Below are 12,805 nucleotides of genomic sequence, written 5' to 3' on the forward strand. Positions count from 1 at the left end.
ATATTTAACGAGTCTGGCACAGATACCAACCAATCAGCACTGATGCTGGCTCTTACCCTAGAGAAGGAAAGAGACAGCCCTGTTGAATTGTGGATGGGAGTCCTGGAGAAAAAGCAAGGGCAGACAAGATGGCAGTGCAGGGTACTTGGAAGAGACTTCTTACCAATAAGCGTGAATATATATGCAGAGAAAGAGCGAGAGGTACCTACAAACATGACAGTAGTACACAACACGCACTTTCACTTTTTGCCCCACACAATCCTATTTGAAATTCTAAGAATGAGTAGGATTTGAAAAAAAATTAATACAGTGAAAAACACCAGCATGAGCCTATTTGCAAAATGTAGCCTGATATAAATTCATGGCATAGATTCACAAAAGGCCAGAAGGAATCCAGGATTATCTGGGGTCCCAGGAACCTCACATTTCTTACCACTTACTACTCTTGCCATCATCACCACCACCATGTTTTGAAATGTTCTTTTTCACTAAGCAAACTGGATTCATTAAGTAATACATTATTATTTTATTTGCTACATTTTTTATTAATCAAAAACATAATTTACTGCCAGGTAAAGCTCCCCATAAACATCAAATTATCATTAATGTCAAAATGAATTTGTGTGTGTGTGTGTGTACATTTATTATTTGAGATAGGGTCTCACTGTCTTGCCCAGGCTGGAGTGCAGTGGTGTGATCATAGTTCACCATAACCTAGAACCCATGGGCTCAAGTGATCCTCCTTCCTTAGCCTCCCAAGTAGCTAGGACTACAGGTGAGCCACCTTGCCTGGCTATTTGTTTTTTGTAGGGACAGGGTCTTGCTGTGTTGCCCAGTCTGATCTCAAACTCCTGGGCTCAAGCAGTTCTCCCACCATGGCCTCCCAAAGTGCTGGCATTATAGGCGTGAGCCAATGTGCATGGCCAATTCACATATTTTTGAAATATCGAAAATATTTCTAATCAAACCCCTCAAAACCCTGTTGGTCAGGAATAGTTGAAGAACCATTTGTCATGCATTCTCCAAATGTAGAAGGGAGAGACAATGTATGTGTCCCTGCTTGTCTCTAAGACAGCTAGCCCTAGAAATCCTCACCTGTGGAGACAGTCAGGAGAGCTGAAAACCAGTAGTGGTTCCTAGGACACAACCCAAAAGACAGCCATGGAGTATGGCAGCAGGCCTCAGAGCCTGACGATGGTATCAGACATCTACAAGTCCAAAGCAAGTAGCTGTGAATAAATAAAGCTGGGGCATGAGACATGACTTGTAAATATTTTTTAATAAGATTGTCAAAGCAGTGATTTTTTTTTTTTTTTTTTTGATCTGGCTTTGTCACCCAGACTGAGTGCAGTGCCACAATCTTGGCTCACTATACCCTCAACCTCCCATGTTCAGGTGATCCTCCTAACTCAGTCTCCCAGCCAGCTTGGACTACAGGCACGCATCACCACACCCAGCTAATTCTTGTATTTTCTGTAGAGACAGGGTCTCACCATCTTGCCCAGGCTGGTCTTGAACTCCTGGGCTCAAGCAATCCACCTGCCTCAGCCTCCCAAAGTGCCAGGATTACAGGTGTGAACCACTGTGCCTGGCCAGCAGTGATTCCTAAAGGGGGAAATATTAGAATAAAAGAAGGATAGATGGATATAGTTTGAAAGGGTATCATAATTTTACATTTGGGGGCAAATATAAACTTTTTTCCATAAAGCAAACTATCAAAAGGAAAGTTCTGGAAAATCTTGGCTGATAAGTGTTTGCCGAAGAAATATTAATTCTCATACCTCCTGAAAAGAAATAATAAATTATTTATTTATTTGTAATTGACAAATAAAAATTGTATATATTTATGGTGCTTTGAACATGACATTTTGAAATGCAGGAGGTAAATTTTTATGCGAATCTAAAAAGGGCAGAAGTTTTAAATAGTCTGAGTTGGTAAGTTGCTTCTATGGGCCAATTATGACAGGGTTAATATGTATATTGGAAAAAGGTAGGGCAGAGAACAGCAGACACCCTGGGGAGGGGAGGAGACTGTCCCAGGATCATGAGGCCAGGGATTAGGATATAAGTGCTGAGGACCTCATCTGCTTGATCCAGCTGTATCTGCAGCATCTAAATCAATGTTTGGCACATAGATCAGGCTCAGTTAATATTTATTGACTGAATGCATTAATGAATGTCAAAATCAGGACTAGAAATCAAGTCTCTTTTTACCTCAGTCAATGCTCTAACAGGTCCTGGAATTAATCTTACTGTATTAAATAGAACTTGTAGCAAAACTGTTAGCTGCCTATCCCAGTACCCATTTTTTCTTCCTCCTTAAACTTCCCAGCCTCTCTTGCAGCTACATCTCAGTCAGTGCAATGTAAGAGAAAGTGTTATACAGTACTTGCAGGAAGTCTTCACAAAATAAAGCAAGTGCACCTTTCCTCTTTTCTTCATCCTACTGCCTGAAATGCAAACATGGTGGGTTGGAGGTCAAGCAGTCACATGGACCATGGGAGTATGTTTTATAGCCAGTATCATTTGGGATTGTTCTATTATAGACAGAGAAAGCTAATCCTAACTGACATTTGAGAGGCAACCCTCTGCCCACCCCCCCAAGAGACAGTGGAGATCAAGTGAAAATGTGGCACTCCAGGAAATGTCCATTTCCACACTGCAGCAGCAGCAAACGAGTGTTAGCTCTATTTGTTACCCGGACCCAGCTCCCCAGTCACTGACCCCTCTGGGCCTTTAATCAGGTCCCTGTAAGTCCTGGGACAGTGCTTGCGATAGAGATTTTCCACCAGTGTGTTGCTTCCTCTAATCACAGCCCGCCCCTCCTGGTTCATGTGGTTCCACAAATGCAGGGCGTAAGAGTCATTGAAGCTTGGGTCTGTATCCCACACTTCATAGTAGCGCCTCCACTCTCGATAGGAGATGGGGTAAAATCTTTGGGGGTGTAAGAAGGATATGTTCAGACACCTGAGGTCACTCACCTCCTGGAAGTCTTCAAGTTTACACCATACCCTCAACATCCTTGTCATCAACTCAGGGCCTTGGTTGCCCCAAATGTCTGAATTATAGTGTTCAACAAAGTTTTCCATGCATTCCCACAAAAAGGGGTGGTGGGGGAGGAACCCAAATATTCCATTACTGGAGTACCGAGAAGCCTGCGCAGCCAAAAAGTTCTCCTCAGGGATGGGCCTGATGGAGATGACATCGGTGTCCATGTAGATGCCACCGTATTTCCAGATGATGGCCAGGCGGGATGCATCCGAGCTGATGTGGAGCCAGTTTCTCTCTGCGCTGGCGTTGATCTGCAGGAGCAGGTGCAAATCAGCCCCAAGTAGCCAGGGGAAGAGGGAGGGGCATCACAGCAGGAGGCCAGGCCCAGAGAGGCTGGGGAGGGGTTAAAGAAGCCAGCTTCCCAAAATCCTATTTGCCACAGCCCGATTTTGCAAGTTTACCAAACTTACCTCACTCTAAAATTTTTCATTTAAGTAAAAAGTTTGCAGCAATCAGTATCAATGGGAAGGTTTTAGCAGCTTTTAAAGATTTCATGAGATGGTTTTTTTAAAAAAAACATTAAAGCATTGGAAAGATAAAGAAGAAATCCAGAAAAGATTTCACAATGCACTGTATGAGTCATTCTTCAACGTGGGTGTACATAAACTACAAATATGTAACTGTAGAGGAAGAACCAAATAAATCCCTTAAAATGCTAACAACTGACAATGAAAAAAATCAGTATGTCTGCTATTTGAAAAATTGATTTAAAAAAATCTTAAAATGCATACCTTTGCTCATGTATTAATTCCTTTATTATTAAAGGAATTAATTTATTGAGGGCCTATTTACTATGTGCTGAATTCTATTAAAACTGCTAAGGATACAGCAGTGAACAAACAAACAGAAATCCCTACTGGGAGGAGACAGATAATAAATAAACATTCTGTGTTGGATGCTGACAACAACTATGAAGAAAAAAAGCTGGGTGAAGGGACTGTGAAGGGGCCAGGGTGGAGCGCTGTATTACGTTAGTTCCCCCAGAAACTGGAATGAAGTGGGTGGGTGAACCATGCCCATAGCTGAGAAAAGAGAGTTCCAGGAGGAGGGAACGCCTAGAACTCTCTTCTCTTGCAGTAGAGATTGTCCACCAGTGTGTTGCTTCCTCTAACCACAGACCTCCCTTCCTGGTTCATATAGTTCCACAAATGCAGGGCATAAGTCACTGAAGCTCAGGTCTGTATCCCAGTGAATACAAGGGCCCTGAGGCAAAAGCACACGTGCCATGTCTGGGAACAAGGAGGAGGCAGCAGGCTGAAGCAGAGCTGAGAAGGGAGTGGGGTAGGCAATGAGATCAGAATTGGAGAGGGGTGGGGAGGGAGGCCAGATCATGTAGGCTGGGGCCAAGACTGAAGTTACTTGAAAGGTTTAGAAGAAAGGAGGGAAGTGATCTCAATTACTCTTCAAAGGGTCACTCTGGCTGCTGTGTGGAAATCAGTCTGGGGTAGGGTTGGTAGATGGCAAGGGCAGAAGCAAAGGCAAGTTAGGAGTCGGTTGACATAATCCAGACAAGAGATGATGGTGCTAACAGTGGGGGTGAGGGAAGGGCACATAATGAAGATGAAGCTGGTCAGGATTTGCTAATGGGCTGGGTGTGGGTGGGAGAGAGAAGAGTCACAGATGACTGCAAAGGCTAAAATGTGGGTAAAACAGAAAATGACTTTAAAAAGAATAAAAATAAATCAGCATAAATGTCAATGTTCTCATATGGAATGCTAAGATTTTGAAGAGAAATAGAAAGCAAAATGTTTTGTCTGTTTGTTTTTTAATTTTAAATACATTGGTTAAAAGGTTAAACAACCACCCCTGGCTTTTGACAAAATAAACAGTCTTTAAAATTCTGCTATCGAGTCAAATGAAAGCAGGTCAACTAAAACTTGCAGAAATCTTCACAAGTTGTTAAAAATTGTCACATTGTGCTGGGCATGGTGGCTCACACCTGTAATCCCAGCACTTTGGGAGGCTGAAGTGGGTGGATTATCTGAAGTCAGGAGTTCGAGACCAGCCTGGCCAATGTGGTGAAGCCCCGTCTCCACTACAAATACAAAAATTAGCCAGGCGTGGTGACAGGCGCCTGTAATCCCAGCTACTAGGGAGGCTGAGACAGGAGAATCATTTGAACCTGGGAGGCGGAGGTTGCAGTGAGGAAAGATTGTGCCATTGCACTCCAGCCTGGGCCACAAGAGTGAAACTCTATCTCAAAAAAAATAAAAATAAAAATAAGCCGGGCGTGGGTGGCTCATGCCTGTAATCCCAGCACTTTGGGAGGCCAAGGTAGGCAGATTACGAGGTCAGGAGTTGGAGACCAGCCTGGCCAACATAGTGAAACCCTATCTCTACTAAAAATACAAAAAAAATAGCCAGGCATGGTGGTGGGCACCTGTAATCCCAGCTACTCCGGAGGCTGAGGCAGGAGAATCACTTGAACCTGGGAGGCGGAGGATGCAGTGAGCTAAGATTGCACCACTGGCGAGAGAGCAAGACTCCATCTCAAAAAAAAAAAAAAACAATAATTGTGACATTGTATACAATTGCCAAAAACCTAATAATAATAGCTAACATTTATCAATAATTGTTCTAAGCTCTTTTTAATCTACACGAGTCCTCAAAAATAGGTACTATGATCATTCCTATTTTTTAAGTTAAAAATTATGACCAGGGGCGGGGCACGGTGGCTTACACCTGTAATCCCAGCACTTTGGGAGACAGAGGTGGGCGGATCACGAGGTCAAAAGATCAAGACCATCCTGGCCAACATGGTGAAGCCCCATCTCTACTAAAAATACAAAAATTAGCTGGGCATGGTGGTGCGTGCTTGTAGTCCCAGCTACTTGGGAGGCTGAGGCAGGAGAATCGCTTGAACCCGGGAAGCGGAGGTTGTAGTGAGCCAAGATCACGCCACTGCACTCCAGCCTGCGCGACAGAGCAAGACTCCGTCTCAAAAAAAAAAAAACAACATAAGCGCTCCAATAAGGATGACCAGCGGAAAGAGGTTTAAGGTTCTAGCTGCTCAGAGAAAAGTTGCCCATCCCCACCCTATGCCCATAGTTCTCATTCCTGGGCATCATCAAGGGCTACAATAGCCCAGATCAGTGCAGAAAACCCAGTGGTCACAAGGAAGTGATGGCACCTTGGGTCTTTCCTAACAGGTGGTTCCCAGCTATCCTGTGGTGGCCTAACTGGGGAAGCACATGCTACAGCTCAGTATCCCTAGGGTATTGTGGTATGATCCCTATAGATGTACAGCCTACTGTAGTATTCTGCAGGCTCAGATGGAGCAAACTCTTAGGAGCTCTCTAGCTCAGAGCCCATCTTGCTCCTAAAATCCAACATAGTAAAATTAAGGTGCAGCTCAGAGCAATCTAAACTGTGTTCCATGGAACATCAGTGCCAAGAGATTATTTGTCACACTGAAAGAGGGTTCCATGCTCAAATAAGTTTAGGACGTGATGGGTTGAATCCAGTTAGATTTCTTCAGTTCAGAACAATAAAGAGGCTTTAATATCCTCATGTGTGTGATTCATCTGTAAGAAAAGGATGTGGTATGCAGCTTCTCCCAAAATAATTTAATTACAGATTTTTTTCAAGGAGCAAAATACAATTTAGGCAGTGTGTTAGGCTGTTCTTGCATTCCTATAAGGAAATACCTGAGACTGGGTAATTTATAAAGAAAAGAGGTTTGATTGGCTCACGGTTCTGCAGGCTGTACAGCAAGCAAAGCAACAGCATTTGCTTGGCTTCTGGGGAGGCCTCAGGGAGCTTTTACTCACAGCTGAAGGTGAAGCAGGAGTAGGCGCATCACATGGCGAGAGCAGGAGCAAGAGAGAGAGTAGGGGTGGAGGGGTAGGTGCCACACACTTTTAAACAACCAGATCTCACGAGAACCCACTCACTATCCTGAGGACAGCACCAAGTCGTGAGTGATCCACCCCCATGACCCAATTACCTCCTACCAGGCCCCACCTCCAACAATGGAATTACAATTCCACATGAGATTTGGTGAGGACATATATTCAAACTATATCAGGTAGTGTTAGTCTAGCCCAGGCATCAGGAAACTTGTAGAGTCCCAGAACACCCTCTAGCAAGTTAGCACTGAGAGCCACAAAGACCAAGCTGGGGTGTCCCCTCCACTCCCAGAAACTGCCTCCCTACCCCTCTGCCCACCCTGCCACTGTGCAGGGCAGTGCCACCTGCTTGTTGGGAACTCTGCTGTTGGCAGCTCCCAACACAGTGGAAACTCAATCCATGAACTGCCCCACCTCCTCCTGATGGGGCCCAATTTGAGGACTTCAAGTTTCTTCAGAAGGAAAGATACGCACTTTGGGATGTAGAAGTCACGGGGGCCAAGAATAAACTGACCCCAGGAGCCATTCCCAGCCCCAGCCCCTACCTTTCTGGCCCACCAGATCCCTCCCCATCATGTCTGTCACTTAGTCCAAAAAATGTCTCTAGCTGACAGCAACTAGGTACAAGCATGCCCTCCACCCAGGACAGTCCACCCAGTTCCCAGGCAAATGAGGTGGGGCAGGGAGTAGGCTAAATAATGGCTACCCAAAGACCTCAGGTCCTAATTCCTGGAACCTGTTAATGTTACCTTATATGGGAAAAGTATCTTTGCAGGTGTCATTAGGAACCTTAAGATGGGGAGAGTATCCTGGATGGGCCCTAAATGCAATCACAAGTGTCATTTAAAGGGAGAGACAGAGGGAGATTTTACACAAACAGAGGAAAAGAGATTTGAAGATGGAGACAGAGACTGGAGTGAGGGGCTATTGGCCAAGGAATGCCAGCAGCCACAGAAGCTTGTCAGAGGCAAGGGATCATCCTTCCCTAGGAACTCAGGAGGAAATGCAGCCCTGCCAGCAGTTTGATATTGGCCCAGTGAAAATAATCTGGGACTTCCGGCCTCCAGAACTGTGAGAGAACGAATTTCTGTTGTTTTATGCCACCAGGTTGGTGGTAATTTGTTACAACAGACGGAAGAAACTACCACAAGTACCTTCATAATATCCTCAATTTTACCACCTTAGCCCACAAGGCCGAAAATATTTACTATCTGGCCCTATACAGAAAAAAAAGTTTGGTAATATTTGCTACAGCCTATGATTAGAATTTAGACAGAACTTTATGTGGCAAGCAAATAGTATTATTTTTGCTTGTGTGTTTGTTTGAGACAGAGTCTCCCTATGTTGCCCAGGCTGGCCTTTGAACTCCTGGGCTCCAGCGATCCTCCTGCCTTGGCCTCTGGAGTAGCTGAGACTACAGGTGCATGCCAGCACACCCAATGTGAATAGTATTATTTTTATGTCAATTTTTAAATTACTTTTTGTTTTCTAAAATAATGTTATTTGTAAAATCAACACATTCTCATCACTAAATTCACTCCTAATCCAATTATACGAAAATACCTACTATTATTGTGTGTTGTATAGTTCTTTCAGGTCTTTTTTTTTTTCAATAGATGTGTGTGGGTTTTTGCATAACTTAAATCGTTATAACTATTATAATTACATTATGACATAAGGTGGTTTTAATTCCATATTGTGTTACAGTCTTCATAGGATGTCAGTTTTAAAAAATTATAGTTAAAGCCTGCATAATGGAATCATTGAGTTGTTGTACTATAATTTCTTTAAGCAACCTGATTTCAGCTCCTCTATAAGAGAAATATTAGATTGGCACATTATTCCCTTATTATGGTTCACTACAAACTTGGGGATTACAAAATTCCTCTAAGCTCCAGGAGTTTCTCAATCATATCTTAATACAACCCAATCTCATATTGCAGCATTTCACCCATCCTCCATGAATTTTCTACTTACATCATTTTCATGTTAAATATTGCCTGGTTTCCACTTTAGGTGCAAAAAAAAAAAAAGTTTAACGTAAGTGGATTTAAAACTGTAGTGAAAAATAAGTGTCCTATACACCTAGAAAAGATATAAAAACTCATTCAGTTAAGAATAGTCTCCAAAGTAACCAAGATCCTAAAAGAAATAAGGCTAGAAGCAAAAGACAGCAGAATAAAGATGCACCTAATGTAAGTCTTCCCTCTTTATTTGAATCAGTTCTCAACATGGTAAAAAGAGGGCCAAATGAGAGTCAACCCAAATGTGGGTTCTAGTCCCATCTCCGACCTGAGTCCTTACCCTCAGTTTATCCATATATACAATTCGTTGACATTTTAAATTTCCCTAAACACTTACTTGATTGTACCATGAAAACAATGGTGTGTCTTCAAGCAGCCTTTTCATATCCAAAGGGAAGAGAAAAACGTTGTCTATTGCTGAGAGGAAGGAAAAAGCTGGGTATGTGGAGTTTGAGGGCATCGGTGTGGAATCAGTAAGACCCTTCATAAAGAATACCACAGGCCACTCAGGATAAATCTTGGCAGCAGACTCTACAGAACAGGAGACCAAGTGGGGTGGCTCCATTCTGTCTGAGGTCTCTAGAAACACAATGCCACGTCTGTCGCTCAGGAGGGCTTCCAGCCCCTGGTGGGACTTGAAAGAAGGCAAGCAGAAGAGGCAGCTGGACTTCAGGGTGAACTGGTAGAGGAAGCCACAGACAAGCAGCAAGGTGACTGACAGGGAAAGCTGGAGCTCCTTCCGCATGTCCTCTTCTCTGTGCCAGCCTGCTCCTTTAAATCAACAAAATTAATTAAAAATCACAGCTGCAAAACCTGATAAAGATAGCACACAAGAAAATGATACATGAATATCATTTAAAAACTTAAATTTTAAATATCCTAAATAAAATATGATGAAATCAAGTCCAGCAATATTTAAAAAAAAATGCAGCCAGGCATGGTGGCACATGCCTGTAGTCCCAACTGCTAGGGAGGCTGAGGCAGGAGGATCCCCTGAGTCCAAGAGTTCAAGACTAGCTTGGGCAGCATAGTGAAAATCATCACAAAAATTTTTTAAAAAAAGAAAAAGAAAAAGACAAGAAATATGTGAGAAAGAAAAATGCATCATAACCAATCAGGATTTATCTTAGATTTTAAAATGATTTGACATTAGAAATAATTAGTTAATAGGGAAAACTATTGTTAAAATGCATTATCTTAACAGACTAAAGAAGAAAAGCCATATGATCATTTTGGCTCAAGAGATGCCAAGAATGTGACTAACTTTAAGATCCATTCACAATTTTTTTTAAAGTACAAGGAAACTTTCTTAAGCTGATTTTAAACAATGTCTACCAGAACATATAGCAATTATCATACTTAATATGAAACATTTGAAACATCCCATTAAGATCAGGAATATGATATGAATGTCCATTGTCATTGTCACTGACATCATTGGTTACAATCTGATAATTGTAACCAATGCAATAAAACAAGAGAAATGAATTTCTACTACGAATATTAAAAGAGGCAAAAGTATCTCTAGGTTCAGAAAACATAATTGAAAAACTAATAGAACTAAGAAAAAAAATTAACAAAGGAAGCAAACTGAAGGCTAAAGAGTTAAATAAATTGCCAAGATCACACGATTAGCAAGTAGCAGAGCTGTGACTGTAACTTGCATCCACCTGCCACCGAAGTCCAGGCTCTGAACCGTTACCTGCAGTGCTTTCCTCACCATAAATGTTAGCTCTAACCAAGGAGAACACAGATCTCACGTCTTGGCAGGTCTATCTTTCAAATTACATATAACCCTTTTAGAAAATACAAAACAGTGAATCAGAGCCTAACTTCTAGCTGCAAACGCAGTTAACCAGTATTTGAGGTCTTAGAAATGACAAGTTCTTCCTGCTACACTTTCTGATAAATCACCACCCAATCTTCCAATTCAACAACACAGGGGTAAGTAAATCATTGGCAGATTGAGACTAAACACAAAAAGTTCCCAGGAAGCTCCTCCCTTTACTAAGTTCTCCCAAACACAGACACTTGGGAACAAGAGGGGTTTACCAGATTTTTAAGGTGACCCACACACTAATCCTGCCTGTTTGTGGATCTATTATGGGGGTTATAAAGGGATTATTTCACCTGGAGAAAACTGTATCCTGGCATAACCTTGGAGCCAACATATCCTGCACTTTATCAGTTTAGCTTGAATCAAAATTATGGACAGAGACCCTGTAAGGTGGTACAAACTCCCCTTTGCAAGCACAAAGTTTGATTAAAAGGAAAGAAAGCCCATCACCACAAATAAGCAATGAACAAAGCCCTGCAGTCCAAAGGCCCAGTGACCTAGAATGAGAAGTGATTCCCCAGTTCAGTCACAGTGGCTGCAGGAAGGCTCCTTTTTCCCCAAGGTCCCCCTTATGGGGTATAAGCCTCGTCCCAGTCTCAGGAAGCCAGCTTTGTTGTCCTCCACTGATGTGGCAGTCCCCACATTTCCCAAGGTGTTAGCACTCACCTGTGGCCTATTCTCCACTGCCCCTGAAATGAGCTCTTAGCAATCTTCTTTGGAGCCATCCTCTGCTGAGAGTCACCTGTCTTGGCCATGAGCAGGTATCCACAGTTCCCCCTGGATGCTCTAGTGTGAGCAGATAGGCCTGCTCCTGAGCAGACTTTGGATTCTAACATAGCAGGTCCTACATGAAGGGAGTTAAAGCTGCCCCACTCATTGATGGCTTCTGGTTTTCTAAGTGTCCAAGGACCCCAGAAACAGCTTGTAGGTCTCCACAAACCTCTTCCTTTTGGAGCTGAATTTCTTCTCTGGACCTCATTAATTCTGGGCTCAGAGTGCCTTGGCATCTTTCCAAAGTTCTCTGTAATTGGACAGATTGGTTGTTCTTTCCTATGAAGGGGAGTGGAGATTAGTGCTCCTGCTCCTTGCCCAGGGGTAACTAGAGGACCCCATCTGTGGGAGTGATAACACATTCCTGGGCCTCAGGTGGGTCACATATCTTAGTGTCTCCCAACTGCTAGCCCAGTGGCTAAAACTATTGAACAAGTGGTCAAGGCAGAGATCAGTGATGTAGTTAATGGCCTTTGTCAGGTGAGGATGAATGTGAGCATCAGCAATGCAGTGAAATCCCAAGCACAAAAGTAGGACCTATCTGACCAAGAACCAAGTAGAAAGTATGATGGAAGTAGCACTGAGCTTGGAGTTATGCCTCCAGCCACCACAGGCTGAGGGCACTAGACAAGCCCCTAAACTGCCTAGAGCCTCAACTCCCTTGAAAAGTGCAGAAAATGACCGACCTCAGGCTCACTGTGAGAATGAAAGTTCTCTTTAAACCAAAGAAGTTATTGTCACTTTCTACCAAGGAAAATAGAAGAGAAAAATAGAATTATATCAATATGGATGGTATTTGTACTCCCTGATAACAAACATTAAGTTGTTTTGTTTTGTTCAGATGAGTGAAATCTATTCCCTATTCTAACCTTGTTTTTTTTTTTTTTTTTTGAGACAGAGTCTCCCTCTGTTGCGCAGGCTGGAGTGCTGTGGTGTGATCTTGGCTCACTGCAACCTCTGCCTCCCTGGTTCAAGTGATTCTCCTTCCTTGGCCTCCCAAGTAGCTGGGACTACAGGCATGTGCCACCATTCCTGGATAATCTTTGTATTTTTAGTAGAGACAGGGTTTCACCATATTGGCCAGGCTGGTCTCGAACTCCTGACCTCAAGTGATCCGCCCACTTTGGCCTCCCAAAGTGCTGGGATTACAGGCATGAGCCACAGCGCCTGGTCCCCAGTGAACTTTTAAGAGGGAAATCTTCAACCCTGTATAAGAGTTGATGAGATGTGTTCAGAAGCCGGGTCACTGGTACTTGGAGCCTCTGTAGGTTCAT

The 12,805-nt window shown here is 43.1% G+C and overlaps 1 protein-coding gene across 1 annotated transcript; it reads right to left on the bottom strand.

Annotated features, from left to right (window-relative positions):
- Window positions 1–1,261: 1,261 nt before the first annotated feature.
- Window positions 1,262–9,694, bottom strand: A4GNT (alpha-1,4-N-acetylglucosaminyltransferase). Its single transcript, XM_516775.5, has 2 exons — window positions 9,261–9,694; window positions 1,262–3,302 (listed from the first exon to the last, which is right to left on the bottom strand). Exons 1-2 carry the CDS (start codon window positions 9,666–9,668, stop codon window positions 2,688–2,690), a joined length of 1,023 nt encoding a protein of 340 aa, XP_516775.2. The 5' UTR covers window positions 9,669–9,694; the 3' UTR covers window positions 1,262–2,687.
- Window positions 9,695–12,805: the final 3,111 nt, after the last annotated feature.

Source organism: Pan troglodytes, chromosome 2 (assembly GCF_028858775.2).
Source record: "Pan troglodytes isolate AG18354 chromosome 2, NHGRI_mPanTro3-v2.0_pri, whole genome shotgun sequence".
Lineage (NCBI taxonomy): Eukaryota > Metazoa > Chordata > Mammalia > Primates > Hominidae > Pan > Pan troglodytes.

What these genes read in the sequence shown, in the direction of transcription:
- A4GNT (XM_516775.5), bottom strand. Translation starts at nt 9,668, where the DNA reads ATGCGGAAGGAGCTCCAGCTTTCCCTGTCAGTCACCTTGCTGCTTGTC. An exon ending in TGTTTTCATGGTACAATCAA is followed by an intron (nt 3,303 to 9,260) that starts GTAAGTGTTTAG and finishes CTGCTCCTGCAG; the next exon opens with ATCAACGCCAGCGCAGAGAG.